This window comes from Cornus florida, unplaced genomic scaffold (genome assembly GCF_030987335.1).
Source record: "Cornus florida cultivar Cherokee Brave unplaced genomic scaffold, ASM3098733v1 CherokeeBrave_3.0.0_Hap2_Chr08, whole genome shotgun sequence".
Classification (NCBI taxonomy): domain Eukaryota; kingdom Viridiplantae; phylum Streptophyta; class Magnoliopsida; order Cornales; family Cornaceae; genus Cornus; species Cornus florida.
Window position 1 is genome coordinate 52,782,629 of NW_026775578.1, and position 27,077 is coordinate 52,809,705.

Consider the following 27,077-nt stretch of genomic DNA (forward strand, 5'->3'; position numbering starts at 1 on the left):
CAACGAAATCAATCATTGATGGTTCTAATCAACATTTCAATTAAAATCACCATAAACAAAATAAAATGAAAGAGAAAATGAAAAGCTTACCAAAGATGGAGGAGAGAAGTGGACCGAGAGAGAGAGAAGAAGATCGAGAGCGGGGAAGGAAACTTGGGACTTGCCGGAGTCTCGCTAGAGATGGGGAAGATGAAGGAGAGATGCCGGGAGAGAGAAAGGGCTTTGGACCGATGCAAGAATCGATCCAAATGACCCTTGGGTCATTTTTTTAAAAACTGTTCCCGACATGTTCGATCGATCACGTGGGTTAATGGATTGATCGAACCTAGATCGATCATGAAGGTGCTCAGATCGATCGAACCTGTAAAACGACAAAATATTTTTGGAAAATTTTTGAATTTTGAAAATTTAAAAACTTTTTTTGAATTTTTTTTTTAAATTTGAATTTTTAAATTTGAAATTAAAAAAGAAGTCAAAGTCAAACGAAAGAACACAAATCGATCGGACAATGATCGAAACTCGATCGATCCAATAAGTGAAAACTTGCAGAAAACTTCGAACGATATACAGGGAGATGATTTTTTCAGAGATCCAAAAATTTTCTAAGTATAGAATTGAGATCGATTCAAGGAAAAACTGGATTGATCGAGGGATTCTTGGATCGATCGGGAAGCATGGAAGCATCAACCATACCTTTAAAATTATCCGACAAACTTTGAAAGAAAAATTGAACCAATTGCCACTTGGGAATGTCATGATGTGGACACTTTCTAAGCAAATCATTTAGGTGCTCCCATGCCTCATGAAACAATTCCCCATCCCCTTGTGAGAATTCTCTAATTGAAGTTCTCATTGAATTGGTCTTGGATACTGAATAGTATTTTTTTAAGAACTTTTGTTGCATTTCTGCCCAAGAAGTTATTGAAAGAGGCCTTAGATTATTGAACCAATATTTTGCCTTATCTTTAAGGGTGAAAGGAAAGAGTTTTAATTGCAAAACCTTTTTTGGCATGTCCGTGTATTTCACAGTGGAACACACTTCAAGAATTTCATCTAAATGCTTGTAAGGCTCTTCACTTGGAAGTCCATGATAATTGGGAAGCATTTGAATAGTTTGTGGTTTGATTTCATAATGGTGTGCCCTAAATGGAGGTAGTTAAATGCATGCAGGTGCAATGTACTCATTTGGTATATAATGATCTCTCAAATCAAGAGGAGGATTTAAAACCGGTGGCGCTATACGAGCACCATGATTGCCTTGAACTATGGGAGGTTGAGGTGGAACAAAAATTGGCCGGGCATTCCCATTGGAACATGGCCTTGTTGTTGTGGAATGAAGGGTCTTAGTATGCCTAATGGTACTTGAATGTTGTCATGATGCAGATTAGGGTGGAGGATACCTTGTTGGTCGATATAACCAAGGTCCTCCACATAGTCCTTATTATGTTCCTTCATTGATGAAATGGAATGATGAGAGTTACCCCTTCCCCTAGGATTACGAACAATGGATTCAAAATTCAAATTAAGTGGGACAAGAGTTGGATTCAATGATCTACGACCATGCATGCACTAACAAAATAAATAACAAGCAACAACAAACACGTAGCAAGCACTTCTCCTCCGCAACAAATCAATTAACACACCTCCTCATATATTGATCCCATACTCCCATGCTTTGAACAATATGCAAGAAAAGTAAATTACCTCCATGCGGGCTCACAATTTATCTAAGAATTTAAAGACTTTCCTCTACGCGGGCCGACGATTTAATTAGAGAAAAAGTTAGAAAAGCTTACAAAGGGTCCTTAAGTAACTTCAAATTATTTTTTTTCTTTGCTTTGCTTTGCTTTGTAAATTTTTAGATTTTTATGCTTAGCTTAGCTTGCTTACTTTGCTTTATAATCTTCTTTGCTTCACTTCCCTTGCTCAACGCACCTAGCCAATCAAGAACAAACTCAATAAGTAACCAAAATAAAATAAAATAAAGACATGATCAAAAGAGCCTAAGTTGCAGCATTGCAGGTGCCCGAAAGGAGCTGCGGGCGCCCGCAATTCTAGGTAGAAAGATTTAAAATTTACAGGGGCTTGCAAAGCACTGCAGGCCCCCGCTAAGAGCCTCAGGGAGTACCCCTGACACCATGCGGGCTCCCGCAAGGAGCTGCAGCCGCCCGCCCATTTCATCTAGAGAGTTTCGAATTTTGCAAGAGCCTACAATGTGCTACAGGCCCCATGCCAAGGGCAACCCCTGATGCTATGCGGGCGCCCGCCGATCTGCAGAAAACAGGCTACCCACTCCATGGATGTGCTCAAGTTGTCCCTTTGACCCAATGCGTGGTTCTGCAATCTTCTAGGGATGGTGAGCCACGAAATTAGAGTGGTTAGGAGGCTATCTTTGATTTAAAGAAGGCTTGTATGGTGGTAGAGATATATCTCATCTTGTAAGACATTTCTAGAGAGGGAAATATTGGGTTCTTAAGAGCTTGGCTTATGGGTGGCCTCTAGGTGCGAAAATGGAAGGGTTCCTCATCTCTACTCCTTCCTCATTTGTGTCTATGGGTAACTAACTCTCTTTCTAGGGAAGTGATGAAGCCCCTCCTTGTAAGCATGCCTTAGTTTTGGTTTATTTTGGGGAATGATGTATATATGTAGTTGTTTCATAATCTAGAGTTTGCACTTGATGTAATGAACCTAAATTTCTATAAATGATCATGTTAAATCTATTATCTTGTCTTAGATTGTATATTCTCATGGTTGCATGGCTTGCATTTTCATAGTGACAATGAAAATGAGATTGTGGAATGGTTTTAATGGTATGTTGTTTGAGAAGCTTGATAGTTCATGGCTTAAGTCCTTCTTTTGATGGTTTATTCTTGATTTTTAACTTTATGTGCTTGTATCATTTGATTGAAGGCTTGATAATCTCTAGCTTAGTGAGCATGTCTAAGGCTATACCTTAGTTTAGGTAGTTCAAGCATGTAAAACTTTGATAGGTTATTCTTGCCTCTTGATTTCATGAATTTCTTGAATGTAGCAACCATGTGTTGCTACATATCATGGCCACTATATATGTTGTTTCCCCAAGTTTATCATAATCTTACATGTTTATATGGCAGGTAGTGGATTCACTTCCCTAGTCCTCTTTACCTAGATTTCCTTCATCTTAAGTTCCTTTAATTTATTGTTTGTGCACATTTTAATTCCAAGTACCAAGTGACAAACCAATCAAAACTTGACACCTCCTTCATCAAACTAAAAGTGATTTTAAAGACCTTGGTTGCCATAAACTAGCAATCTCTGTGGTTCGACTTACCCGTCCAATAGCCCTATTTTACAATGATTTGTGCTATTGCAAAGGGTTGATCATAATTGTAATCTGATCGACCGACTAATTTTTGGCACCGTTGCTGGGGATTGCAAATGGTTTTGTAACCAAGGTTTAAAGATTAACTTTGGTTTGATTGTGAATATTGTGTCTTATGGAAATTTTCTTGTTGGTTTTGGTGACATTGTGTTCTAAGTTTTCTTGTGAGATTCTAGGTACTCAAGATTTGCCAAGGAAAAATTAAAAATATCACAAGTCTAGAGGACTTCAGGTAAGTTTTTCGAAGTTCTAGTTTCAAAACTGTGAATATCTTGCATGTGGTTAAATTAGAGATATTTGATTGTGGAGCCCTTGTCGAGGCTAGTTCTGTTTTACTGTATTGCAAAGCATCGGTTCTTGTTATGGCCATTTAATTTCTGTCTTGTTGATATTTGAGGAGAAAGTGAACATCATATGTAGAGGTTATGGTGAAGAACTGTTGTGCTTGTTGTGAATTGTGTAGTTGATGTTGGGATATAGGTCACTATCTTTGCCAACTCTTGAAGCCCCAATTGATATAAATTCACTTGAAAGGACTCTTAAAAGAAACCTTAGGGAATCTGAAAATCCAAGAGAAATTGAACTTGAATTTAATACATTGGCCGGAAATGAGGAAATCAATAATGATAGGGCTGAAATTCCAAATGTGGTACCTATGACTCCTAGGGACCATTTCATCCCTACCATTTATGCCTTTCCTTCTTACATAGTAATGCCAAACATCGAGGCAGCCCAATATGAGATCAAATCTAGTACAATTCAAATGCTTCCATCCTTTCATGGCTTTGAAAATGAAGACCCCTATAAGCATCTTGATGAGTTCCTTGAAATTTGTTCGACCACCAAGCTAAGGTGCTTCCTTGAAAATGCTCTCCATTTGCATATCTTCCCATTCGCTTTAAAAGATAGGGCAAAATATTAGTTGAACTCCCTTGCTGCAAATTCTATCACTACATAGGCTCAATTGCAGCAAGAATTCTTAAAAATGTACTATCCTGTGAGTAAGACCAATCAAATAAGGCGTTCCATTCTTAGCTTTTCACAAAGCGATGGGGAACGCTTCATGAGACTTGGGACAGACTTCAAGACCTTCTTAGGAAATATCCGCACCATCTAATTTTGAAATGGCAATTGGTGCAAGCTTTTTATGCTGGTTTAACCGACCCACATAGATTCATGGTTGACTCATCATGTGGAGGGATGTTCATGTCTAAAAATGTGGATGAGGCTTGGACCTTACTCGAGAATTTGAGTGAAAACTCATTGCAACATAATTCTCGTAGGGCTCTAACCTCAACCAATGCAAAGAACACCAATCTATGTCAACCAAAGACAACGAGGGAAGAATCTTCTCAAGTGGATGTCATAGCTCACAAATTCTATCAATTAATGACACCACATCTCTCTCCTTCCTTGTCTCAAAATTCAGCAAGTGTGGTGTGTGCATCATGCACTAGCCCATTCCATCTCTCGGAAGATTGCCCCACATCGGAGCAATTTCCTAGTAATAATCAAGAGCAAGCAAATGCTATGTTTTCCAGGCCTTGAAATAATCCTTACTCCAATACCTATAATCCGGGATGGAGAGATCATCGGAATTTTTCGTGGAGGTAACTCGCCCCACAAAATTCGACATTTCAAAATCAAGTGCATCAAAATCAGCCCTCTTCTCAATTTCCAAATAGGCAATTTCAAGCCTTTTCAAGTTACCGTCCACTCTATAATCCAAATGTCTTTACTCCACCTCCCGTGTTTCCAACTTATGAAATTCTCGCTGCAAATAAGCAAATGATGGAATCTCTAAACAAGCAAATGTTAGAATTTAACAAGCAACTGTTGACATCATTACGCCCCACTCTCCAAATGGTTCATTCACATACTCAGTCAATAGCTAAACTTGAGAATCAAGTGGGACAAATAGCTAATTCAATGAACCAACTTCTTCAAAGAGATAAGGGAAAACTTCCCGCTCAACCATTTGAGAATCCTAGAGGGATGCATGTGATTGACGAAGCCCCTCCTCTTAGTGGGCCTACTCATGAACAAGTCCAAGCAATCACTACCCTTAGGAGTGGTCGAATTGTGGACAACAAGGTTGATGAAGGAAAAGATGAAACAATCCTTTCTTCTAAAAATCCAAATCCTAGCTCATCTAATCCAAATTTCACACCTGAAAATCCAAAGTCTAGCACTGAAAATTCCAAGCTTGTCACCCCAAATGTAGAGACCTCTTATGAGCCTAAGGCTCCGTTTCCTCAATGTCTCCAAGAGTCGACACATTTTGGGAACAAAAATTGTAAAATTCAGGACATGTGGGAGGTCTTTAAGCAAGTAAAGATTAACCTACCTCTCTTGGATGCTATCAAGCAAATTCCTCCATATGCCAAATTTCTTAAGGATTTGTGCACTCCAAAACACACGTCCAAAAGTCATTTACCGAAGAAGGTAAGGCTAACTGAACAAGTGAGTGCGATAATTCAGCACAACACTCCTCTAAAGTATCAGGATCCGGGTGCCTCGACAATCTTGTGTGTCATTGGTGACAATAAGATGAGAGGGCCCTCCTTGACTTAGGAGCTAGTATTAACTTAATTCCATATTCAGTTTACTTACAACTTGGGTTGGGAGATCTAAAGCCAACCACCGTGGTTTTGCAGCTTGCCGACAGATCGGTCAAGCACCCACGGGGCATTCTTAAAGATGTCATAATCAAAGTGGATAAATTCTACTTCCCGGTAGACTTTGTAGTTCTTGACACGGAATCGGTCCATGATCCAAAGAAACATATTCCCGTGATCCTCGGTAGGCCTTTTTTAGCTACGGCTAATGCTTCGATAAATTACCGAACCGGGGTGATGGATATCGCCTTTGGAAATATGCAAGTCAAACTCCATATTTTCCATGCAACTCAACATCCTCCGAAGAGGATGGTTGTTTCCTTATTGATGTGGTAGATGAAGTGGTCGAAGAATCTCTCTCCTGCATTCTCATCAAAGATCCTCTTGAAACTTGCACGTCTCACTTTGATTTCGCAAACTTTGATATCAACCAATCCATCCAAGAAGTAAATTCTTTGCTCGACATTGGTGCTATCATGGACTTTCCTCCTTGGAAGGCGCTAAGAGAACTACTTCCTCAACTTTCCACTACTCCTCCGATCCCTTCCTTGAAATCTTCACCACAACTTGAGTTAAAGCCGCTCTCAACCCACCTCAAGTATATGTCTCTATTAGACCAAGAGGGGGAGGGGGTGAATTGGTCTAAGTAAATTCTTTCCTCTTTTCTAGAAAACTTCTGAATTAAAACACAAACTAGAGAAGACAAATAACCAAAGCACAACACAACATAAGATTTACAAGGAAACCCTCTTAATAGGGAAAAACCTTGGTTCTTGGCTCCTGCCAATAAAAGCTCCACTAGGTGATGTAAGTTGTTACACACTCAACTGTCTCACTCTCAGTATACTCTTTGTACAAGTAAGAACATTGACTTTCACACCCACTACACACACACTAGCTCTTCATCTTCACTTGTTGTATGTAATAGTTATTCACTTAGCTGCCCCACTTTCCACACTCCTTGTACTAGCTAGGACACTAACTTTAACTCCCTTTACACACACACAAGCTTCAACAATGTGCACACAAGCACTATCCCTGTCCTAAGCAACCTTGCTTGGACTCACAAGCCCTCAACATCTAAGTGAACAATGGAAGGAGGTGTCAATACACCAAGTACAAGATTCTGCAGCTACACCACAAGATAAGATTGAATATACAGTATAAAGTACACAATAAGATGAAACCCTAGCTTTTACACTGCTGCAGTTAGTGAGATAATGCTTCCAGAGTACAATGCAGCTTCAATGAAGATCACACTAGGTTTCCACAGCCTTGGATAAGCTCAATAAACTTACTCAAATCAAACTTGGACAGTGAGCTATAGGTCTACAACAATTTCAGCACATAAAGCTTCAAACCCCTAGACAAGGGTAAATCTGTCAAATCACCATGTAGCTTCAACACTGACTGTTCTTCTGTATTCACAGCCTTGATATCACAAAATAAACTTGCTCAATAGGTTATAGCAGTGAATGGAGCAAAGTATAAGAATCTCAGTTCATACTAGACTTAAAGAACTCAAAACCCTAGCTTCCAAGCTCTTCAAGGGAAATTCTGTCAAAACCTCTGAGCCTTGATCAAATACAGGTTCCCACAGCTACAAATCATCACAATATACTTACACACAGAGTATCTTTAGTAAGCACAGCAAGATAAGGTCAATAAAGCACAAAATCAGTAGTAACTCAGTTTCTACTAGGTCTAATCTGGTACTACTGTAATGCCTTTATTCCGAGGGTATAATAGGTATTCTATGAGGTCTCAGGCTTGGAAAATATTCTCTTATACTTGGTTTATCTTCTCACAAAAGCATAGAGTTCAAGCACTTCATTAGACAATTCAAATTCAGCCCCAAAACTTGTTAGAAACCTGTTTTTGCAGAATAATTTCAACTAGCAGCAATAGACAACAATGTCAATGTAGCTTCTATATTCAGTTCAAACCTCTGCAATCTCACCTCCCAAACAATACTTTACACATACTTACCATATTAGATTCAAGAACCAAGCAAGTTATAATAGTTCATTGCTCAATTAAGGATAAAACAACACACAACAGACTATATTAGGCTGAAAACAACACCACCTCAATTTCAAGGGCAAATCTGGGATTTCAAATTAGCATAGGGATTTTTTAGCTTTTCACACTCTTTTTTAAGCTTTATATTCATGTTCAAATGAAGATCACAGTGATAGAAACAAGATATCTCATTTTTAGTACACAACTCTCAGCAAAATAAGGTTAAAAGCCTTAGTATAGTGTGGTTCTTGGGGTCAAAACTTGAGCTACCAAGTTTTTCTGAGATGGATTCAATTTTAACAGCATCAAATCATCAAGTTACTCATGCTCAGATTTTAAACACTAAACTTATAGCATATTAGATCAAGGAAATGGACCACAGTAGCTTTTTCAACTCAAAATACTTAACAATCAAGCTATGAGGTACCAAATTCTGAAGAAGTGTGTATTTGAGTTTATAGTTGATATCAGCAGCTGTAAATAGGTATATTGAACATGCTTCAACCTTTACTCAAAACCTCAAGCCTTTGGAACCAACCTTGCTCACTCCATGGCAGTCTTGACAGCACCCTTAACACCTTAGCAGCACTGTTTCATTGTGAGTCTCCAAGAATGCATAAACACACAGTAGACTCTGAGAGTAAAATAAGCTTACATAGATGAATCAACACTCAGAGATATTCATTTAATTGCTCTTCACATTTTTCACTCAAGAACAACCTCCTTTTTTAGTATAGAGAATGTATTTTAAGGCCTTAAACCTAACAGCAACTATAGCTTTGCTTTTATACACAAATCCTTGTTGATGCAGCCCTAAAACCAATGGATAGGATTGAGTTGAGGTCCTCCAATCTGTGAGGAAAGATATTCTGACAATATAAAGGTGATAGGACCTTTTTACCCCTTGCCAACTCACCTTCAAAAGCATACACTAGCTCACAAAATCAATATATATATGTATATACCAGAAAAGCCTTTTTGATATTGAGCTCCAAGAAATGTAAAGCTGGCCATAGTCTCTCACTCCAGGACCACTGTGCATGTGTGAGGACCTTCTAGCTTCACACAAAATTATGTAAATACCCCTGTAGATTCTTTTTGACAGATCACTAAAAACATATTGCTGTCACATTGGATAGGACTGTCATAATGAATATTTGAGCTCATATACACAATGTAGCTTCACAGACATATGTAATATTGATATTGAAATGTGCACAAACACCAAAATACCCTTGTCAAGCACTGTAAGTAGATTGCATGTAATGTCATAGAATTTGCAAGCACAAAGAGAGCTGCAGTGACTTCCATGATAATTTAGTGAGCTGTGAGCTGAATAATTGAGCTTATACCAACTTGTATATCCTTAATCAAACCCTAATATATCAACATTCCAATATCTAATTGCTTTGAGCCTTTAGCTTGCATTTTGTCATTAAAAGGGCAAACCTCAAGATATGCATAGGCATCTTAGGGACCAACAGTTTTTTGGTGCAAATAAAACTCTTCCAGTCATTATTGCATTGGACCTTTTAAAGGACCAAGAAAATAGCCTTTTAGCGGTGCTACAAGAGCACAAAGAAGCTATTGGCTGGGTAGTGGCTGATTTAAAAGGAATCGACCCTTCTATTTGTATGTATCACATTCACATGGAGGACGGCGCTAAACCTTCTAGAGAGGTGCAACACCGGTTGAATCCAAACATGAAGGAAGTGGTCATGAAAGAAGTGATCAAGCTACTAGAGGCGGGAATCATCTATCCCATCTCTGATAGTAATTGGGTAAGCCCCACTCAAGTTGTTCCCAAGAAATCCGGCCTCATCGTTATTGAAAATTCAGCGGGAGAGCTCGTGCCATAACGCACTACCACCGGGTGGCGTGTGTGCATTGACTACCAGAAACTCAACTTTACCACTGCGAAGGATCATTTTCCACTTCTATTTATTAATCAAATCCTAGAAAAGCTAGTCGACCAAAGCTACTACTGTTTCCTTGATGGTTATTCCTGCTATAACCAAGTGGCAATTGATCCGCAAGATCAAGAGAAGACCACATTCACATATCTCTTTGGAACCTTTGCTTATAGATGCATGCCCTTAGGGCTAGGCAATGCATCGGCAACTTTCCAAAGGTGCATGATGTCCATATTTTTCGATATGGTTAAAAAGTTTTTGGAAGTGTTCATGGATGATTTCTCCGTCTTTGGATCTTCCTTTGACACCTGTCTCCAAAATTTATCCCTCGTGTTTCATAGATGTAATGAGACAAATCTGATTCTAAGTTGGGAAAAGAGTCATTTTATGGTCCAAGAAGACATTGTCTTGGGACATGTTATTTCTAAAAGAGGAATTAATATCGATAAGGCTAAAGTCGAATTGATCTCTAATTTTCCTCCTCCAAATTCTGTCTGACAAATCCGTTCCTTTCTTGGTCATGTCGGCTTTTATCGCCGCTTCTTCAAAGATTTTAGCAAAATATCCTAGTCCTTGTGTAATCTTCTTGCCAAGGATATTCCTTTTAATTTTGATGAAGCCTATTTGGAAGCTTTTAAGAAGCTCTGTACTCTTCTCTCATCAGCCCCAATCATGAAACCGCCTAACTAGTCTCTTCCATTTGAGATCATGTGTGATGCATCCGATTATGCATTGGGTACGGTTATGGGCCAGCATATGGACAAGCTACCGCATGCTATCTATTATGCTAGCAAAACTCTATACTGAAAAAGAGTTGCTAGCTGTGGTGTACGTCTTGGATAAATTTCGTTTTTACCTTCTTGGATCCAAGTTCATTGTCTTTTTGGACCATGCTGCTCTTAGGCATTTGTTCGCTAAAAAGAGACCAAACCCCGTCTAATTCGATGGATACTCTTACTCCAACAGTTTGACATTGAAATCTGGGATAAAAAAGGGACAAACAATGTTGTCTCTGACCATCTCTCTCATTTACTCATTGAGAAATCCTCTGAATTTCCTGCAGTTCGTGATTCCTTTTCGGATGAGCAATTGTTTTAGATTTCTTATTCAAATCTTCCTTAGTTTACGGATATTGTCAATTACCATGCGGTAGGAAAAATTCCACTCAAATGGTCGAAACAAGAGAAAGACTGTTTCTTTTCCCAAGTCAAAAATTTCTTTTGGGAAGATCCAGAATTATTCAAGTATTGCCCGGACCGAATCATCTGGCGATGCATTCCTGAATCTGAATTCTCAAGTGTCCTAAATTTCTGCCACACACTTGCAAGTGGAGGACACTTCAGTGCCAAGAAAACTACTGACAAAGTCCTTCAAAGCGGATTTTATTGGCCATTTTTGTTTCGGGATGCTTACAATTTCTGTAAGTCATGTGAGCGTTGCCAAAAGCTCGGATTCATGTCTAGAAGAGACATGATGCCCCTGACCCCATCTTAATCATAGAAATTTTTGATGTGTGGGGAATTGACTTCATGTGACCGTTTCCATCCTCTTATGGCTATGAGTACATTCTTGTAGCGGTGGATTACGTGTCTAAGTGGGTTGAGGTGAAGGCTACCAAAACCAATGATCTTAGAGTTGTGGTTAAGTACGTTCAATCGAACATCTTCAGTTGGTTTAGTACGCCAAAAGCCCTCATCAGTGACAAAGGATCTCATTTTCGAAATTGCTATCTCAAATCCGTCCTTCTTAAATACTCCTTCATTTACAAGGTTGCCACACCTTACCACCCTCAAACGAGTGGTCAAGTGGAAGTATCTAATCGTGAGATCAAGCATATGCTGGAAAAAACGGTTCGACCGGATTGCAAAGGTTGGTTATTAAGATTAAGCGATGCGTTTTGGGCCTACTGGACAGCATATAAGACGCCCATCAACATGTCACCATATCGACTTGTCTTTGGTAAAACTTGTCATCTCCCAGTAGAGTTAGAGCACCGCGCTTATTGGGCCATAAAATGGTTCAACTTTGATCTTAAGTAAGCCGGTTCTACTCGCAAATTGCAACTCAATGAGCTTGAGGAAATTCGAAATGATGTGTATAAAAGAGCCAATATCTATAAGGCAAAAACTAAAGCATTTTATGACAAGCACATTGTCAACAAGTCTTTTGCCCTTGGACAGAAAGTTTGGCTTTTCAATTCTCGCTTGCGACTCTTTTCCGGTAAACTCTGGTCATGGTGGGATGGTCCATATGTTATCTTATCCGTCTTTCCTCATGGTGCAATTGAACTTCATGGTCTTACCGATGGATCTCTTTTTAAAGTTAATGGCCAATGACTTAAGCTTTATGTTGATGGCATTGTCTCGATCTGAAAAGTAGAGAAAGTCCTATTGACGGACCCAATTTACGAGGATTGATGCGAAATTATGGTCGTCTAGCTATCCACTTTAAATTTATCACTCATGGGAAGCAATTCTTTCAACTTCCAAGTTTCCCTCTTCCAAGTTGCCCTAGCCAAGAATTTTCTGGAAATTAGCTAAGTATAGCCAAAATGTGAACTTTTCCAGAACTGGCACGAATTGCGTTCCAAGGTCACTTTAGGCTTCCTTAGTCATTTTAAGGTCTCGGTACCATTTTTGGAATTTTTCAAGGTCAGTTCGGCAATTTTCTCAAAAATCCAAAAATTCACGGGAATTTCGGACCCCAAATGAGAGCTTTTGTAAATGAGCTCCGAATCTCGTTCTGAGGGTTAGACACGGTGTCTAGGGTCCATAAAAGCTTAGTTTTCTAATTGGGTAATTTTTTGACCTCGGCCCAGCCTTTGTTAGGCCAAAAAAAAAAAAAAAAATCACTTAAAGGAAGGTTCTGCCTAGAAGCATGGCGGGCTCCCGCCATTCACCTGCGGGTGCCCCCCAAAAGAGGCAGTGAGTTTGCAATTTTGCGGGGCCCCGCTAAGCCTTGTGGGCCCCCGCCATGTGTCCTGCCGCATGCCAGGGCAAGCCCTTGACACCCCGGGGGCGCCCGCCGCGCTTCGCTGCTTCATAAAAAGGGCCCTTTCAAGGCCCAGTTCAAATTCTTTTAATCTCCCTCTCTCTCATCATACAGTTGACTCTCACCCTTTCTATCCCAAACCCTTCTTCCTCTCCTCTCGTCCTTTCTCACTTCTTTCTCTCCCTCAACCACCTCCATTATCCCTCATCCATAATCCTCATCATCTCCATTGTTGCACCAAGTAAGAAGGATTTCTTTTGGTGCCTTCCATTGTTGGGTAAGCTTTTATCTCTCCCTCTCTTTCAATTTGTGGATTAACGGAGGATGGGAATCATTGTGTAGATGTGTTGTATGTGTTGGGGCTTGTATATTCTTGATTGCAGGACAAAATTTTTGGGGTTTTCACCATTCTAATCAATTTTTGCCTTTTGAAATTTGTTCTTGCACACCAGGTGTTCGATAGATTGCCTGAACCAACTCCTTCTTCCAAATGACTCCCAAAACCTCTTCCAAGCATGATCACTGCTCTGAGGGACCGTCCGAGGAACCTCCCACGCCAAATTGGGCTGAGTGGCCCATTGAAACCGAGGCCAAATTTGTCATCAAAGACGGCTTTGATGAAAATCCCGAAACGGCGTGGGCGGTCAAAGAATTGACGAACCGTGGCCCAAAATCTCTATTCAAGCCATGCACTAGCTCTTTCTATCCGTGCATCGTCCGCCAGTTCTATTCCAATATGTTTTATTCATGTATGGAGCCGGACATCATAAAGACCACCATTGATGGCATATCTTTTGAATTGACCCTTCATGTCCTTGCTACGGCCTTGGATTGCCCATTGGCATCTCCGGTGGATGAGGTGGGCCTGCCTCTATACGTTAATCCAGTTAATCTGCAATTGTTGAGGAAATTTGCCACAACCATTATACCGACAGTTGAAAATCAAGCACGAATAAGTCGTACCTTTCGTGCCGGCTCTGGTTTGTGGACTCCGTCATTGCCAAAAATGTCCTTCCTGTTCCTAAGCATTCTGAGCGTAAAGGGGTTTTTCTGCACACCCTTTATGCCGCTGTGAAGGAACAATGGTTTTGCTTCTTGCAGCTCATCTGGGACTAGCTTCTCAAAGTCTACAATGATTTTTTTGTGACGTAGTTGGATAATGCCCTCACTTGGGCACTTCCTTTTCCGTACTTGGTCACCAAGCTCATCAAGAATAAATAGTTCAAGGTCCCCCGCGAAGAAGAAAAGAGCACCGAGGTCTTTCTTTTTGACATTAGTGCTTGGACGTCGAGTACCGTCCAGCTTAAGACTTCTCGTCAAGCCCACATTGGTGGTGTGTTTGATTGGGGAGGTCCAGCTATCCCTGTTGCTCCTGCACCGGCTGCTCCCGCACCAATTGTGCCACCACCTCCTACTATATCCCATGCCGATTATGACTCGCTCAGCACTCGTCTTGATACCCTTCAGTTGCGAGTCGATACTATCGAGGGCACCCTTACGGACTTCTGTAAGGAGACTCAGGAAGGACAGCAGGCACTGTAAGCCATGCTGTAGTCTCTGATTGACCGAGCCCCAGGCGGTGCCGGTGGCTCATCCGCCACTCCGATGATGAAGTGATTTTATGCTTTCAGTTTCTATTTTGCTTTTTAGTAGTACTATTTGGATTTATTTTGGGCCACTTTTGGCATGCTTTTCAGTTCCTATTTTGAACTCTTAACTGCAATTGTGTTGTTATTTTGCATGAACACTTGATTTTTAGTTAAATAAATTGCAGTTGTTTCACTACAAGAAAAGTGGGCTTTTACGAGATAGTATTTATGGGATCTTTTATTTTCTCTCATAGAAGCCCTTTTTTACACATAAAGGGTCATGTTTTCACGGGATGTTAATAGAATCCTCGTTCAAAACTGTTTTCATGGGAGTTTAAAGAGCCCGTTAATGTTTACATATATTTACGAATGATTGATTGAACTTTAACAGGGGAAAAAGCCACTCGTAGATTAAATATATTTTTAAGGGAGTATTTTCCTCCCTTGAATATGAAAATTAAAAAAAAAAAAATCCCGCCCTCACTTAATGGGGAAAAAGCCTTTAGTAGATAAATATTTTTAAGGGAGTATTTTCCTCCCGTGAATATGAAAATAAAAATAAAAAATAAAAATCCCGCCCTCACTTAACAGGGAAAAAGCCACTCGTAGATAAATATTTTTAAGGGAGTATTTTCCTCCAGTGAATATGAAAATAAAAATAAAAAATAAAAATCTCGCCCTCACCTAACGGGGAAAAAACCACTGGTAGATAAATATTTTTAAAGGAGTGTTTTCCTCCCGTGAATATGAAAATAAAAATAAAAAATAAAAATCCCGCCCTCACTTACGGGGGAAAAAGTCTCTCGTAGATAAATATATTTTTAAGGGAGTATTTTCCTCCCCGTGAATATGAAAATAAAAATAAAAAATAAAAATCCCGCCCTCACTTTTTGTCTCCCGCGCGCGCAAAAGAGTAACCCGCCAAAAGCCTTTTTTTTTTTCCACGTCACCGACACACAGACCACAAAAGCCTTAATCTTCTTTCTTTCCTAGCCAGTCTCTTAAAATGCCCTAATCTTCTTTCTTCCATTATTTCTGTTGAGGAGGCCGGATCCCACCTTGTTACTTACTCTGCCAACAACACCCAGCCAGTTTCTCCCCTACTAAGGCTGCTATCCATCTCTTTCACACACACTTGGCCAAGAATCAAGTTCACTTCAAAGCTTGCAACAAACAGTATAGTGACATTCCTCTTCAACAATGAAGTTGTAAGAGTAAACCCTTTTCTACTCTGTTTCTCTCACCTCGTTAAAATTTTAATTTCTTTTTTAGGTTTATGAACATTAAAGCATGTAGTTTTCTTTTTGTATACTCTATGTTATTTCTCGTTCTTTGGTCCTGGAAAATCTTCTACAAATTGGACATTCTAAGTGTAAATCTGATTTTGGCACAAAAATTTTCAATGAAGTCATTACTGAAGGTTTTTGTTCACCCAGCCGGATCATTTACCCCATCTCCGCTTGAAGTTCTATCTCAAATCTCTGCCCCGCTTGAAGTTCTCTCTCCTATCTATCTCCATCTCCGCTTGAAGTTCTGGTTCGACAGGGAAAGGAAAGTTGGGCGATCTCAACCAATTTCTACCTTGACCAACACAGAGCTATTTGTTCAACCCTCTCTTTACTCTCTAGAACCGAGGATCCGGACTTACCTTCACTCTTCAGGTAATCTGCAATCCCTCTTTCTCAAACATTTTAAGGGTTTTCTTCAATCCCTATTTCTTAAACAATTTTTAGGGCTAACACATGCATATTTTTTTCTCTGGTTTATTGTCGATTTTATTTGCTGGATTTGCTTTGGTTGTGACTAGATTTGGGTTTTTTTGTTTTCCATTTCATTATTATTATTATTATTATTATTTTTATTTATGGATGTCTTAAATAATAAATTTTATAACAAAACTAATAGAACTAAATTTATTTGAAAAATTATTCCAACAACCTTAAAAGTGAGTTGCAGCATAGCATTACGAAATAGGACAGTCAGTTATTACTAGTTGAGCATGTGCTGTAAGAGTTTGTATGAAAATCTACAATTTCAAAAGTTTTAACATGATGACACCATTAGTCTTGAGGCTTTTGGCTAATAACTTGTACGATTTTTCTCACTAATGTATCACTTAAGATTATTTTTTAGATGAGTTTCTTTTTTTTTATTATAAATCTAAGAATACATGAAAAACAAGTGAATTTTAAAAATAATGGGCTTACAGAAAATCGATGAGTGTACTTTTGATGTTCTGATATTTATGTTTTTTGCTAGATGACAATTTTTATTTTTCAATTGACAAATTAAAGGGGGTGCAAGTGATGAACTAGAGGTTTGGATTGAATTTTTGAAATCAAGAAGTTTAATAAATAGGATTAAAATTGAACATAAGGAATTCAGTTTTAGCAAAAATTAGAAATACTTGGTATAATGTGATATAGATTAAGGGTCAAAAGATATCGAATCATGGATACTTAGTTCAAACCTTTCTTTTGATCAATTGAACATTTCTTCAATTGGCCTGGTAGCCACTGTTTACACTTTACGATCAAAACATGCCAAAACTACTTACAAATAATTCTATCATATTATGTGGTCAACTATGTCTTGTGTTGGTCCACTAAACTACCTATTAGCCATTTCGATACTTTGTTCTGTAAGTCACTTACCTGTACCTAGTGTGAATGACTAATTCATTATAACATAATTCAATTTTAAAACATAATTCAACTACGTCTTGGTTTGGTCCACTAAACTACCTATTAGCCATTCTGATACTTTTTTTCTCTAAGTCACTTACGTGTACCTAGTGTGAATGACTAATTCATTAAAGAATCAGCTGATGAATCACTTTAAAAGTCCCATCTCCAATTTTACACACGTCACTCTGATCTCAAACAATAAGATTAGCAACTCTTTAAAACATAATTTTACCAGTCTTGGTTATATAATTCACAATTTTTAGTTTATGGAACATGCGAACAATTGCTACCATGCCTTGATGAACATATATATTAAAAAGAAAAGGGTAAATTCTATAAAATGATTATAAAATGAAAATACGAATATTGAGATGTGGACACACGGCAAGATCAGAAATGTTGAAATCAGAAAAGATTATTTGTGAAACGTTTAAAGTAGTAACAGCTAAGAGTGAAGACAAGTGAGAAAAATCAGGTAAAATGGTTTAGATATGTGTAATGAGATGAGATCAAGAACTGCAAAAGGGAGGAAGATTGATGTGATCTTGCTTTATTGGTAAGGATAGAGGAAAGGAAATATTAAAATTAACATAGGTTCGGATAAAAAAAAATGATATGATTACTTGTGATTAGGTAGAGTATAATGGAAAATTATGACTCATGTAGCTGATCTTCAATAGTTCGGACAAGGCTTGTTGGGTTCAGTTGTATCAGAACTCGATTTGATATTCTATGTAGCAAGAATTAATGTTCATGTGTTTGTCCGGACCTTTGGTTGTTTTTTATTTCCTCTTTTTGCTGTTTTAAATTTTGTGATACATTTCTTTCCTTATAAGAGGCTATTGCTTGGTGCACTGGTGAAAGCTGATGCCTCAGTTACTATTCATTGCCTCAAATAGTGCATCGAATCCTAGTCAACTCCTACCTATTGGCCTTAGTTTAGCAATAAAAATCACAAAATATTTGATACCATAGATTCCTGTGCACTTTTTTTGTACTTCCTGCACCCTATCGGTCCCTAAGTGGAGCCAATGCCAATCCATTTTTGTCTATAAACCCCAAAAACCTCTTTATTTTATCGAACTCAAAATATCCATGCATTTCTTAGTCGAAGCATAAGAACATAAAACCATTATTTTTTATTTCCCAATGCTGTCCTGTATCAAGAAAATTGTTTATAAGCAAATTAGATGATTCATAAGATCTAACATTCTTTGTTGAGAAAAGAACTTATGACAGATATTCTGTGAAAATTAATTGTTGATAGATATGCAGTGCATCACACTTCTAACTTTGTATAGCATTACAGGTGATTCAGAGAAGTTAATAAAAGTGTTATTTCTTGATGAAATTGATGCAATCTTTAGTCAGCGTGGTGAAGGACACAGTGAGCATGAAGCAAGTAGGCAATTAAAAACTGAGCTACTCATACAGGTGACATATGTTTTTTAGAATTGCAATAATAATATGTAAAAAGCATGCTTATGTAGAACTGAAACACAACTCTTTGACATATAAAAACAAAGCACTAAAAACATCAACGGGTGCAACACTGAACTGGAAATTACCTTAACTAGATATCACACATTATATCTTTTAAGATCTTGTGTAGAGGATCGTTTTTGTCTATTTTGTTGCTATTGTTGGAGCAAAGGCCTTGTAGCATGAAATGAGTGACACTGTGGACTCAGTTGTAGAAATTCCATTTTATGTAATCCATGGAAGTAAATCTTCTCCACAACATTCATCTGATCTACACAATTCCATCGAAAGCAATATCACAGGAATACTATTTTTTGATTAGTTATCCCCATTTGAATAACATCAATTATAGAAATGTTGTGCGCTCTAGGTACTCCTATGTTAGCTTTTTTTGGACATTGAAAACACACTTGTATGAGTCTGAATAACAGCAATTACAGATATGTTGTGTGCTCTAGATACTCCTATGTTAGCTTTTTTGGACATTGAAAACACATTTATATGAGTGTGTTGGAACCAACTATCATTATCCTCACATTTTGAGGTCATTGTTCAACACTGACACCTATGTTAATTTATATTTCACATCATATCTGTGGCTTATGCTTATGGACATTCCTTGCCATGGTATCCAGTACTTCTAAAAAGATTTTGCTATATGATGTCTCTATAATAAATCTTCATTTTGTGCATAAGTAAATCACATAAAAATTCATATATGATTTCATCTCTACTTTCACAAAAATTAATGGCTAGAGTTACACTACAGATGGATGGTTTGACGCGGACAGATGAGCTTGTTTTTATTTTGGCGGCAATAAATCTTCCTTGGGAACTAGATGCTGCTATGCTCCGACGTCTTGAGAAACGGGTATCCTTTGAGAGGCTAATTTATACTTCCTTTCTGCATTGAGAGGTTCTATAGTTTAAATGTTAATTGTCAAATTTGTGTTTTATAATGAGCTTACTAACTGTGGGACAAGTCCTAATTATATTAATACAAATCATATTCTTACATGATGTGAATGACTTCTTTGCTGCCGTATCATACGGCTGCTCATGCAATTCATATAAAAAGTCATGAAAAATTTATAAACACAAGTTATTGGCATGCAAAAGTGGGAGTTGATTGACTGCTTGAGAAATTTTATTGTTGAAATACTTATCTGCTCTAAATTACCTTAATTTTTTTATAAAAAAAAAGTGCTATTTGTTCTTTTTTTTTTTTGTCAAGAAAAGAAAAATAAAAAACAGGTTATTGTTATGCACAAAGTGGAAGTTCACTGATTGCTTTATAAATTTCATTGCTAAATTACCTATATTGGAAACAGCTTATCTTTTTATTTTTATTTCAAAGGAACAGCATAATTAGAATCTTAGATAGTGTCAGTTTTATAATCTGGTGTTTGTACATGAGAAATTATTACATGGTCTCGGGCAAATCATGTGTTGATACATACGCAAATGTGTCAGCTTTATTTCATTTTTTGCTTATGACTCAACACGTGATTGGTCGGGACCAATGGTCCCAGGACCATGTTATAATTACTCGTTAGTGTGTAGACGCTTCACTTACTCAAGGCATAAAATATGTAAGGGTTGGTGGTGTTCCCTACATTTTTACTCTTTTTTTTTTTTTTAAGCACATTTTTACTCCTTTCTCACAAATTTAATTGCCGAAGTTTTAGTTCAATAATGGTCTTACATTCTATGAATGAGAAAATTGCACAACATTTCAGCTTATATTAAATATTGAATATTATATATTGAACAGTTCTTTTAACCATGCTATAAGTTCCTTGTACCTCTCCCGGAACCAGAAGCAAGAAGAGTAATGGCATTACTCTTCTTGGTTGAAAGGACAGAAGGTTATTCAGGTTCAGATATTCAGTTAGTGTGCAATGAAGCTGCCATGCAACCACTAAGAAGAGTAATGGCATTACTTGAAGAAAACCAAGAAGTTGTGCCTGAGGACGGTACGTCACTCTAAAGATTTCATTTATATGCTAGTTAGATACTTAATTACTTATGGAACTGCTCCCTTGTGAACCGAAGGATGACCTACTTTCTTGGGAACCATATTCTTGATTTATTTCTTCCCTTCTCTACATTCATTTATCCATAGGGCATTCTCTTTTGTGTAGCATTTGAAAACACAAATTAGTAATGTTACTCGGAGTCTTCTTGACGGAAATACACACACACACACACACACACACACACACATTTTAACAACTTTGAAAACATATAGACTCACTTAAGTAAAATGCTACTAGAAAATCCCAGTCAACTTGTTTCAAATCCTATGTTAAACACTATAGACAGATTCAATATCCATGGGATGTCCAATCACTCCATATATGCATACCTTTAGATGCATAACCATGGCTTGAGATAATTTGTGCTAGTTGGATGTTTTAAATTTTTGAAGAACTCTCAACATTCTTTTTATCCCACAGGATTTGTTTATGTCTATCATTGGCCTAAATATTTCTTGATATAGTTCATATTCGAAAGCAATTTGTTGCACAGTTCTAGTTTGACATAAAATTGGTCCGTTAAAACATAGTAATAGGGTTGTCAAGAAAGTTGTAGCTGGAGCCTAGACAAGGGGTAGCTATATAAGGAAACAACATACTGTTACTTGTTATAGTCCTACAGATAATATTGGAATGATATGTCACATTTCACTGTCATGAATAGAGAATACTCTCCTTGATTAAACATGTCCTTATTAAATTTATTTTTGGATTTCATTTTTATAATTGTTCCTCTATTTCTCTTTCGCATTCTAAGAGTGGTGCGCATGTTTGAGGACTAGTGTGTGTGTATACGTGAGCTATTTCTTTGTGTAATCATGGCTTGAGATACTACGTGTGTGTTTGTTATAATCATTTGAAAAATATTCATATTTCCTCCTTTATTCCCAAATCATCTTTCCTATTCTTTGATATGATTTAATATTGTCCATCTTTGGCAAAACAAAATTCAAAATCAATGTGCTGCACAGTTTCAATTTGGTTCACTTAAATATAGTAACAGGGTTCTCGCGAAAGTTTAAGCTGGAGTGCCGAAAGAGGGTAGCTATATCAGAAGACAACATAGTCTTAAATGTTATAAATAATAACAGTAATGACATGGCACATCAACTTGCTATGAATAGAAAATCCAGTCTTTAATAGAACATGTCCATATTAAATGTATTTTTGTAATTTACTTTTATCTATTATTTCTTTGTGTTTTTTCCTCTGAGAGTGATTAATAGGCTATTTTGTCTGGACATGTGTTTTTTTTTTTTTTGGTTGACGGGGAGCGTTCAGGAAGCAGGGGAGAGAGACCAATCCTTTTGCCTAGTTAAAGAAACTGCTGTTGTGAAGTGGCATTAGTGCTTACATACTTGGTGGGTCACTGCTGAGGTCTAAATCTTAAGATTTGAAATTGAGTAAGAACGGGGGAGGGTGGAATCATTGTTTTTAATGAATTTTTGGAACTGGTTTGGTTAATTTAAGCTTTAAAGGATTGTCCTTTGCATTGAGCAAACCAATCTGGAATTTTTTATCTTCGTGATGCTCGCACAAGCATGGTTTTATGGCCTACCAAATATGTGAAAATTCTAGAGGTCAACTGGTCATTCATTAACCTTTATTATTATTTTTATTTGAAAAGTAGTAATTAACATATGATTTGATTTGATTTTCTTTTATTTTTTTATATATGTTGGCATTACATTTTTAATTTTTTTCCTCACAGGATCTATTTTAACCATCTTATTAGGAGCATAACAAAACCATTACTTTTGAAGTAAGATTAGGAGTATAGTTCTGGTTCTCAATCTTCATCTCTGGCAGGTATGTTCTGAATTCTACTAGCTAATGAAGTTCATTTATCAATTATCTCTATGTGAAGTCATATGTCCTTGTAGTGGCCATTACGTTAATGTTGAAAGCATGGGTCCTTATTGTGGCCATTACTTTATTGCATTGATATAACATGGGAGTATGGGAACATCGTATGTGGAGGTTGTGGTTGATTATTATTTGTTGTTGATTGTTGTGAAGTTGTTGTTGGTTATTGTTGCGTACGTAAGGTAGAAAGTTTCTTAGCATTCCTCTCATTCCAATTTTAATCATCACATCACTCCAATGGAATACCACAATATGAATCTTGGTTATCTAGACCCCAATATGATCCAACAACCTTTTCTAGGTCAAATCCTTCCTGGAGTTTAAGCTCCAAAGCCTAGAGGACTTGTGTTTCTTGTACATATGCTCCACTGAGATGAATAGAAAATTACTTCCCCCACATGGTTTAATAACAAAAAAATGAAAAAAAAGTAACAATAACATTTGATTTAAAAATAACAAAAAATCAAACTTTTCCTCCAAATTTGTTACTTTCTCCATTAGTTGCACATTTCTTTCCTCAGCAATTTCCACCCTTTTCCTTGAAGCCTCTTCATAAGATGAGGATGCACGTTGACGGCTTTGAACTACAAAACCATTTTCGAGCCCACGGAGATATCCCTTTCTAATACTTAGTTGGTTTTTGCACTATCTCAACATCATTTATGATTCAACTGGTACCATTAGAATTTTGGGAAACTTGTGCAGCCTTCTTTTTCATTTCATCTTGCAATTAAGTTGTTTTGCTACATTATTGACATTTCTAAAGACATAATTAAAATTTAGAAGTTTAACCAACTCCCTTGAGTTTTTTGGAGTATCTATCACATTCATAGCATTATGCTATCAAAAAACCATCTATGCATCTTAAGCTATTATCTTTGCAAAACGTATCAGAAAAAAACCAATTTGATATCATGTAAACAGAAGTGTGTGTTTTTTGTATTCTTCTATGAAAACAAAATATCATGTAAACAATCACAAAAGTAAATGCCCAATTCATATACTGCTAGATGGATAAGGAAGTTATGGAAATTAAAAGAATTGACAAGTCAGGCAGAGACCACGTCATCTCTATATTAAAATTTCCCAAACTTAAATATGGGATAACCATATTTATTAACAAAATGAGTCATGTTTGTTCTCAATTGAGCTAAACAAAGAAATCAAACTGAAGATGAAAAATGAAAATAGTGATTATTTGTTTTTGTTCTTTCCTTTTCTATCTAAAACTCCAAAACAAAGGGAGGATTATGGCCTTCTCTTTCTTTCTTTTGATGGGATAACCCTTATCCCTTCCCTTTGTTTTTCAAATTAATCTATAGATTTTTATAAAGAATTCTAATGAATTAAAGAAGATTTTAGACATAGAAATCTAGAACAGTACTTAATTTCTATCTCTGGTGCAGCAGATAACAACTTCTTCAGCCCCATTTCAAGTTTTTCAGCAGATGCCCCGTTTATTGCAAAGGTTGATTTTATGCTTCATAGTATAAGAAGAGTTTAATGAAGTATATAATTCTCCTTATATAGAGGGGTTATCCAATCTTCTACAATAATAAAGGCAAGAGTCTCTTATAAGTACAAACAAAAGACAACACAAAGAAAACCTTGACAAGAAAATATGTAAGAAAGCTAAAAATTAAAGGATAGTTTAACCTCTCCTCCATAATAAAATTATGTTTAGTCCCAACTCCCAACAAATTTAGTACAAGTAAACTCCAAAATGATATTAGAGGATTGACAACTAACATTAGCAATTCTACTACAGATTCTCGTGAGAAATTTATTTCAATCTCTAATAATAATTAATTAATTAATCAATAAAATAAATGCTCCCTCCTTCTACAGTACTAGAACAGTAGGTTGACCAGTTAGCATGCTTAAAAGATATGCTAGCAATCGAAGTCAAAGTACCAACAAGTCAGAAATGAGCTATGTTAATAAGAAAATTTTCTGAGGAAGATGTAAGTTAAATTTTCAAAAACAACTTAACGAACCCATTTTGAAGAAGATTCAAGTAAAATTTTCAAAAAGTCAAACCCAATAAAACAAGAAGTGGTAAGCAGATTTCCAACCCCCCTTCCACCTCCCCACCACCAGTTCTGAATTTCCATCTCTGGTGCAGGAGATAGAAACTTCTTCAGCCCCATTCGACCAGTTCTGTATTTTTTTCGTTTTCAATTAAGACACTGTTGGCATTTTCTTTCCCTTTCAATTAAGAAACTAACTTAACAACCGTATATCTAGATCTTAAATGCTAATAGCCTAAGATTAATGATTCTAGTACTAATAAACAATTTTTTCATTACCTGAGACCCCATGAAAACATCTAGAAGGGAACAACAAATGTCAGCCATAGTGCCATTCAATAAGTTGAACACAAAATATTAGTAAAGCAAAGACGGCTCCAGACTTGGTTTGAAATAAAATAAACGTAAATTCTCTAAGCAGATTGGTGTGTCACCTCATATTTAATATAACTGCAAGATAAAATAAAGACCATTCAATGTAAACAGTGCTCACCTGCAATTATCAAGACTCGTCTTCTTTTTTGCAAGCATATCCTTCAACCTCTCAAGGGTAGCAACAACGAAATGCACACACTCACACACTTTTTCACGACCTCTAACTACGATCTCATATCAACCCCCCAATGCAAAGTAATGGTCTCAATTTTGGATCGCCATGCTCCCTCAAGGGAACTAGAAACTGCTCCACAACTTCACAGTTCTGCAGAGCAAGCCCTCTTTATTGGCAAATTATCAACCCAAATGGCCCTTCCCAATAGATTCAGTAGTACCAACTTTAAGATGTCGAACCCAATTTAGTATCGCATGAATGATCAATCTGAAAAAGAATTGAAGGTAATATTACCAAACCCATCCTATATATATGTAATGACGCAAATTCACACAACAATTTTAGTGTAGATACATGTGTCAAATCTCTCTAATTGTATGAGGATAAAACCAGTTTCAATGCTATATTTTCACACAAATTTCTCTCCTCCGATCAAATTTTCTCTTCAACCAAACAAGTCAACACAAACAAATCAAAAAACAAAACAATCACTAAAATCACAGCCAAATGAATTGAAGCTAGTGTAACAAAAATTCTTCCATGTATGCAATGATGTTCACACAGAAATTCCAGTGTGTATATATATATGTGTGTGTTTGTGAAATCTCTCTCTATTTTCACTTGTTGATATGATTCTAATAATTTCTTGTAGTATATTATGTTGAAGCCAATGAGTTCTCTAATATGTCCTCTTGAACTAATTATTAGCATGAGCTTAGCTTTGTTGTTGTTTTACAACTATTAACTATATTTGTTCCATGTTAAAGTTGTTATTTTTTCTTTAATGTCAAACTATCAATGTGCCTTAGAGATTTAAAAGAGCATAACAGTTATGTTTCTTATATTCTATGTCTAAACCTTTATTAGCAGTTGACATTCCTGGTAATCATGTTTTAGATGCAGAACTTGCACTTGCAGGGTGTTTACCCTTTTTTTGACCTTTTTGTTCTATCTGGAATTGGACGGTTGCTTGACGGAGTTGAATCCCTGGCAAAGCATGGGCATGTGGATTGCATATTTCTTTTAGGTTTTTTTTTTTTTATTATTGTTTTTGGCTTCTCAAAGTGTGGGACTCCATTTTTTTATCACACATTGGTAAATATTTTAGAGAGTGAAATAGAAAACTAGCATTTTGTCATTACTTCATATACATTATTATTATACTAAAATTAGGACTTGTGTGATGTAGGTACTTGCTTGGATTTTGTACAATGGACAACGAAGTGAAGGAAGTGTGAAAAATTGGAAGCCAACTTGCGCCAAGAATTAATGAACAATGTGAAGATTGATATTTATTTTTGGGAAATATTAAATTTTCTTTTTAATTTTGGCACGTTGAACAATTAATGATGAATTGTAAATTAATGTCTTACTCTTTTGATATATATTTAATAGTGAATTTAAACATGAATTATTTTTGGTATTGGTATTAAGTGTAAATTTTGGGCATTTTATATAATTGTTTAGTTGAAATTGTTGCCAGGTTATCTATGTGAATGATTGGGTAATAGAGTGCATTAATTTATATATATATATATATAGTTATCTACAAGTGACTTTAGACCTCGTAAATAAAATATATAGATGTATTGACAAGAGGCCAAATGTGTCGTATATTAATTACTAACGAGAGGCCATATACCACATTAATTAATTATTAACGAGAGGCCATGTACTACATTAATTAATTATTAACGAGTGGATAAAGAACTCGTTAATTAAGTATTAACGAGATGTCATCGCTCTTGTAAATTAATTATTCACAAGTGGATAAACAACTCGTTAATTGATTAATAATGACATTTCATTTACCTCGTAAATTAATTATTAACGAAAGGCCAGAAATCTTGTGAGAGTTTTATTTACGGGAAGTTAGAATCGTCGTGCCTTAATCTTTTACGAGAGTTATTATTTCCCGTAGCAAGTGGA

At 36.8% G+C, this 27,077-nt stretch overlaps 1 protein-coding gene and 1 pseudogene across 1 annotated transcript; both read left to right on the forward strand.

The window, feature by feature from the left end:
- The first annotated feature begins 749 nt into the window (after nucleotides 1-749).
- Nucleotides 750-848, forward strand: LOC132272121 (small nucleolar RNA R71; annotated as a pseudogene).
- A 12,547-nt stretch (nucleotides 849-13,395) lies between these two features.
- On the forward strand, nucleotides 13,396-26,571 carry LOC132270255 (uncharacterized). The gene is made up of 9 exons (XM_059771443.1): nucleotides 13,396-13,941; nucleotides 14,208-14,443; nucleotides 15,423-15,708; nucleotides 15,903-16,155; nucleotides 18,491-18,615; nucleotides 19,433-19,534; nucleotides 20,459-20,639; nucleotides 22,414-22,511; nucleotides 26,338-26,571. The coding sequence occupies exons 1-8, from the start codon at nucleotides 13,396-13,398 to the stop codon at nucleotides 22,443-22,445; spliced, it is 1,761 nt and encodes a 586-aa protein (XP_059627426.1). The 3' UTR covers nucleotides 22,446-22,511; nucleotides 26,338-26,571.
- The last annotated feature ends 506 nt before the right edge of the window (nucleotides 26,572-27,077 follow it).